The sequence below is a fragment of the Myotis brandtii genome, unplaced genomic scaffold (genome assembly GCF_000412655.1).
Source record: "Myotis brandtii unplaced genomic scaffold, ASM41265v1 scaffold138, whole genome shotgun sequence".
Lineage (NCBI taxonomy): Eukaryota > Metazoa > Chordata > Mammalia > Chiroptera > Vespertilionidae > Myotis > Myotis brandtii.
The window spans coordinates 1,087,778-1,093,961 of NW_005354915.1; the positions used below are offsets into that span (position 1 = coordinate 1,087,778).

General features: G+C 63.6%; 1 protein-coding gene across 1 annotated transcript in view; it reads right to left on the minus strand.

Annotated features, from left to right (window-relative positions):
* Window positions 1-256: 256 nt before the first annotated feature.
* The window catches only part of SCUBE1 (signal peptide, CUB domain, EGF-like 1), a 116,786-nt gene continuing 110,858 nt past the window's right edge, over window positions 257-6,184 (minus strand). The window contains exons 20-23 of the mRNA XM_005860671.2: window positions 5,985-6,182; window positions 4,279-4,431; window positions 3,856-3,935; window positions 257-1,063 (exon numbers count right to left, since the gene is read on the minus strand). Of these exons, the coding sequence (XP_005860733.1) occupies window positions 911-1,063; window positions 3,856-3,935; window positions 4,279-4,431; window positions 5,985-6,182 (584 nt within the window). The 3' untranslated portion in view covers window positions 257-910. The remainder of the gene's footprint in view (window positions 1,064-3,855; window positions 3,936-4,278; window positions 4,432-5,984; window positions 6,183-6,184) is intronic.

Here is a 6,184-nt window from a genome sequence, read left to right on the forward strand (position 1 = left end):
GAGTGTAGGCCCCTGCACCCCCGGGAGGGCTGGAGGGGAACGTGCCTCCACTGAGGGCAGCACTCCAGAAAGCCTCGGCGCCCAGCTCCCAAAGGACTCTTCCAAGCGCCCCAGCCCGAGGCTCCCGCCTCCATGAACCGGGCCAGGGCCTGGGACGCAGCCTGATCAGCGAGGGAAGCGGGACAGCTGGGCGTGCACTGGTGGTGGAGACGAGGGGTCAGTGTTTACAGACTCTTCCCTAAAGCACCCGCAAGTGGAAGTCTCTATATGTTTGTATTTATATTTATACATATATAATACTTAGACGCTCTATTGAGGAAAAGCCACATCTACAGGTTCCTCCCCGGCAGTCCTTTCTGTCCCGCCAGAATCCGTAGAGCTAACCACAGGGCAACTGGTCCTGGGCCTGTGGCCGAGGGGCCTACGGTGTGGACACCCTGCGGGCATCTTCCGGCTCATCAAAGCCCTGCAGCCCCCTCACGCCCTTCTCTCCAGGGCCTGGCTCAGTTCTCCCGTTACCCCTCCCAGAGCCTCCTGGACTCGGAGTGTCACTCAGGGGCACCTGCAGTCTCCCCGTTGTGCTCGCCAGGACCGCCTGCGTGGCCTGGGCATGTGCAGAGGGCCTGGCCCAGGAGCGGGCGGTGTCCTGGAAACAGCAGGCCGAGGGAGGGAGCGAGCGAAGGAGAAAGGCTGCTGTAAGCAATGCTTCCCAGGGGCAGCGCTGGAAGCGGTGTGGCTGGGCCGGGCTCTGCCTGGGCGCGGTCTCGCCCTCCACGGGCTGGTCAGTGCTTCTTGAAGGGCAGCCCCACGGCCACGTGGAGGCCCTGGCGCCTCTTAGCTTCTGCGTGGGGGCGGGCCCTCCCTCACCCCCCTGGGGACGCTGCCGGCAGGAGCGGCGGGTGCACCAGCGTTATTTGTAGGGCCGCAGGAATCGGGACACTTTGGAGCGCAGCAGTTTGATGAAGGAGCGTGGGAACATCTCTTTGGACTCCTGGGCCGTGTACTTGAAGTAGTTCTGGGGGTGCGCCAGCACGTCGAAAAGCGCCTTGATCAGCTTCTTGTCCTGCAAGACATGGCCGGGCCGGGTGAGGTCAGGCTGGGCTGGAGGGCCCTGGCCACCCTCCTCTGCAGTGTCCAGGGGGCCTGATGGGGGCTGAGGGGTGTCGGCACAGGTGCGGGGCGGGGGTGCTGGTGAGTTTCAGGAGCCCACACTCTGCCATAAATGGCTTTTTTAAGTGTCGAATTTTTTAAAAAAATATTTTTGTTGCTTTCAGAGAGGAAAGGAGAGGGAGAGAGATCAAGAAACATCAGTGATGAGAGAGAATCATTGATCAGCTGCCTCCTGCACGCCCCACACCGGGGATCGAGCCCGCAACCCAGGCATGTGCCCTGACCTGGAATTGAACCGTGACCTCCTGGTTCATGGGTCCATGCTCAACCACTGCGCCACGCTGGCTGGGCTCGAGTTGGTTTTTAATAGTCTATCGGGGGAGCATTTGAGATCTTGCTCCCGGCATATGTCAGTTTGGCTCAAATAAACTCTTAAAAAACAGTCTACTGGTTTCAACTTTTGGAGCTCCCATGCTCCTTAATTTAATAAGGGTTCTCCTGCAGAAAACAAGGCACAGCAAAAACTCTGTTGGAAACCAGGACACGGAGCAGAGAACATGGGCTTTGGGGGCCAAAGACCTGGGTTTGAAACTACTTCCAGAACCTGCTCCCTAACCTGGGAACAGCCCGGCCCTCTGAAGGTAACTCCTCTGTGTGAGGAGGGGGGGGGTCCCTCCTCTCAGGGCTGCGCGGGGGGTGAAGGCAGCAATGAACAAGGAGCCTGGCGCACAGGCCTACGTCCCGCTCAGCACGGCACTCCGCCTCAGGCGGCCTCACCGCGGCCTTTGCACGGGCAGACGTGGTCTGCACTCTGGTGCTGTCGCTTAGTAGCCGGACCCCGTCTCTGAGCCCAGGGGGGTCATGTCTAAAGGGGGCGATGTGACCCGGAGGAGACCCTTAGCAGTGTGAGCCTGGCTGTGGTGTCCCAAGGGCTCCAGCAGACCCCCCACACGTGGCCCATGGAAGGGGCTCAGCGAAGGCAGCCACCATGCCACGGACTGTGACACGACCCAGCACGCGCTCGTAGTCTCTCTTACACACGTGCAGGCAGCATCATGCCCTTGAGAAACACTCGTGGGGCCCTCTGTGCCAAGTGCGCTGCCAGGTGCTGGGGGCAGAATGCTGAGCATGGGCCCCTGCAGCCCACCATGAGGAGGACGGGCGCCAAATACTGTCACCACAGGACAAACCGAAACTGCAGGGCTGACGGGAAGGCCATGGGACTGAGTACGACCTGGCCAGGGAGGTCCAGGCGGCTGCCCAGAGGACGGGCGCCTGAGCTGAGAGCAGAGGCTGGGTGGGCGGTCACTGAGGAAAGAGGCCGTGGTGAGTGGAGTGTCGGGGTGCGGAGGCCCAGGCCCAGGCCCTGCAGAGCAGGTGGCGGCCATGCTGGGCTGGGCCCTGCAGGCCCAGGTGTCCATCCTAGCTGAGCGCTTCTATTCTGAAGAGCTGCTCCCAGCGGTGGGGGCAGAGGGCCAGGCCGCAGAGGACAGGTGAGGGGGAAAGAGGTGGGCACTGTCTCCAGGACAGACTGACAGCCCAGGACGACCCTCTGTTCCCGCTCACCAGCCGGGCGCCAAGGAGGAGAGGAGGAGCTCCGAGCCCCGAGATCTCCAGGTTTGTAACCTCTCCACTTACAAAATGCCTGCCCGCTGCGGCAGAGTACAGGCCGGGGACCCCAGGGCTGTGAGCTATTTCTCAGCCCTGGAGGCGAGGCTCAGAGGGCTGGCTGGGGCCACCCAGCTGGGAGTGACAGCCTGTGACTGCCCCAGCCCCACTCCTGCCCTGCAGGCTCGGGCCCTGTCAGCAGGGGCTGAGCCCAGAGCCCGGAGCCTGGGGTGCTGTCTGCAGGGGCTGAGCCCAGAGCCCGGGGCGCTGTCTGCAGGGGCTGAGCCCAGAGCCCGGAGCCCTGTCTCCAGGGGCTGAACCCGGAGCCCGGGGCACTGTCTGCAGGGGCTGAGCCCAGAGCCCGGAGCCCTGTCTCCAGGGGCTGAACCCGGAGCCCGGGGCACTGTCTGCAGGGGCTGAGCCCAGAGCCCGGAGCCCTGTCTCCAGGGGCTGAACCCGGAGCCCGGGGCACTGTCTGCAGGGGCTGAGCCCAGAGCCCGGAGCCCTGTCTCCAGGGGCTGAACCCGGAGCCCGGGGCACTGTCTGCAGGGGCTGAGCCCAGAGCCCGGAGCCCTGTCTCCAGGGGCTGAACCCGGAGCCCGGGGCGCCGTCTGCAGGGGCTGAGCCCTGAGCCCAGGGCGCCGTCTGCAGGGGCTGAGCCCGGAGCCCGGGGCGCCGTCTGCAGGGGCTGGCCCCTGGGGTGGCCTCTCCTGGTTAGGACCCAGGGTCTTGACCTGGAGTGTCAGCTGCTGACGCCACGGCCCCTTCGTGACAAGGTGGCTGTGTCTCCGGCCATGGATGGGATGAGGAGGGAGTCCGTCCCAAAGGCGGCATCGGATTCCATTGATTTAAAGATACCACTCTGTCAGCTACCCTCACTTCACAGATGAGGAGAGGGGCTCAGAGCTGGTAAGGGACCTGCCCCAGGACAGGCCACCAGGTCGGGGGCTAGACCCCCACAGAGAGCTGGTTTTGGAGCTCCTGGTCTGGAAGGACAGAGGTGCCAGCCTCAGCCCCACCCCCAGGGCCCTCTGACCCCCACCTTCCCTCACTAGGGGGGTTGGGCAGGGAGGTCCCTGGAGCCCACAGCCTGTCCTGGGGTTGCACTAATCCCTTCCCACAGAGAAGCTCACGCACCTTCAAAATCTCCTGGTGATTCTCCGAGGCGTAGAGCCGTCCGTCTCGAACGATGTCTTCTATCAACTGCTGGTAGTCCTCTGCGAGCCGCCGGGAGGGAGGGAGGGAGGGAGGGAGGTGAGGGCTCCGGACCCCTCGGCCCTCTCCCCCACAACCTCTGCCCCCCCTGTGCCAGCCACAGGCAGCTCTGCCTCTGCGTCTGTGTGCCCTGTACCCGCATTGTTCTCCTTGAGGTTTGGTGAGCTAGAAAACTCCAATTTAATCCTCAAAACGCTGCTCGGGCAGCACCAATTGCTCCCTCCTCAGTGCCTCGGACCCATTATGGGCCTGTTCCCCTCCCCCAGGCTGGAGCCCCTGAAGCTGATGGGCTTGGATCTGTGAGCCCAGGGCTGGCCTGGGCTCGGGGCAGTGTGGCCCACGTACCGTCGTAGGTGACATAGGGCACCTGGAAGCCTTTGCCGCTGTTGCCTTCGTTGGATCGGAACTGGATCCAGAGCTTCCGGGAGCGGGAGGTGAAGGCGATGGGCCTCTCGTAGGTCTGGCAGGTCTCGTAGGTGGTGATAGATGTGGGCGAGGCTGGGGGTGAGGACACGCCATTGCTCCTCTCCTCCCCCTCCCAGGAGCCAGCGCCCACCACGCCCACTGCTCCGAAGACCCTCTCTCTAGTCTCCGCACTGTTCCCTCTGCCTCAGATGCCCTTCCCCACCCCCACCCCCAGTTCCTAATTGTCCTTCTGAGCCCGTTTCCATGCCCCCTCCTCCAGGAAGCCTCCCTGACTGTTCATCCTCCCTGCAAGTTGCCGCTCTGCTCTGGCACGCCCTTTATTACAGCCTCTCTATAGGGTGTCACTGTCCTGCCACCTGCTCCTCAAGGCCAGGGCTCATGCCTGCACCAGCGCAGAGCCAGGGCTGAGGTGGAGGCTCAGATGTGGGGAGTGACCCCTCCCTGTGAGGGCCTGGGTGCCCTCTTCTCACCGCCCCTGGGAGCCTTCCTGACTTGCCCTTGAGGTGGGAGAGGCTGGCTCCCCTGGGCTCAGCCCTGTGTGTGCACAGTGGAGGGAGGAGGGGTAGCTGGGGGCTGGTGACAAGCATGGGCAGGGGGCAGGGTCCCAGGCTGGGCTCTGAATTTCCACGGGAGCCTGGGCAGCTCCGGGCCCTCTGTGGCCTCGGTCCTATTGGAAGGTGGGGTTTTCCAGCTCATCAGCTGCACTGAGGGGGAGACGGTGACGAGACCCGGTGCAAAGGGCTCGGCCTGCCCGGGCTCCGCCAGTCTCTGCGCCAGGGGCAGCCGAGGCCCAGGTGGCAGGCGCGTTTGTGCGGCTGCCTGTGTCCTCCCCCGGCCTCTGGCTGGGAGCTTGCCCCAATGGGCACCACTGCCCCACGGCAGCGCCCACTGGGAGGAATTCAGCTGGTCCTGGGGGGGCACTCCAGGGTAGCTCTGCCTTGCTGGCTGCCGTGGCCATCTGGGCTCACACCTGTCCGGTGGTGGAGGGGCCACCTGAAGACTCACCACAGGCCCCCGACGGGGGTGACAAGCCAGGAGGCTGGGGCTCATGGAGGGGAAGGGGCGGGCTGTCGACACTGGGCATCCTGTGTGTGGGCACACACTGGCCCTTTGCCACATGCCACCCCACACTTCAGAGGAAGGAGGTCTGTGGAGGGGTCACTCCCGGGCCTCACCCTGGCCTGTGTGGCAGGACCGGTGTATGGTCAGTGTAGAGACCAGCCTGGACCAGGTCCTGATCCCATGCTCAGGGCACCCGGAGCTTTCCAGACCCTTCCACAGAACGCTGCAGAGCCCACGGCTTAGAGTCAGACAGAAGTGGATTTACACCCAGGGGTGCCCTTGCCGGTGTGGCTCAGTGGATAGAGCGTTGGCCTGCAGACTAAAGGGCCCCAGGTTCGATTCTGGCCAAGGGCACATGCCCGGGTTGCGGGCTCAATCCCCGGTGGGGGGCATGCAGGAGGCAGCCGATCAATGACTCTCTCATCATTGATGTTTCTATTTCTCCTTCCTCTCCCTTCCTCTCTGAAATCAATAAAAAATATATATTTAAAGAAAAATAAATAAAAAAATAAACCTGGGGTGAAGGTGCGGCATGTGGCCGAGCCGGCCTCCGCGGCACCTACCGCTCTTGCGCATGACCAGGACGTCGCCGCACTCGTCCTCAATGGGCAGGAAGATCTCGGGGACCACGATGAGGATCCTGCGCTTGGGGGGCGGGGAGATGTACCACACGCACTCCGCGTTGGCCGGGTAGTCGCCGGGGTAGTTGGGGGACTCGATGTAGCCCATGTAGTCGCCGAGCTCCCCGCCGCAGTGCTGGTCT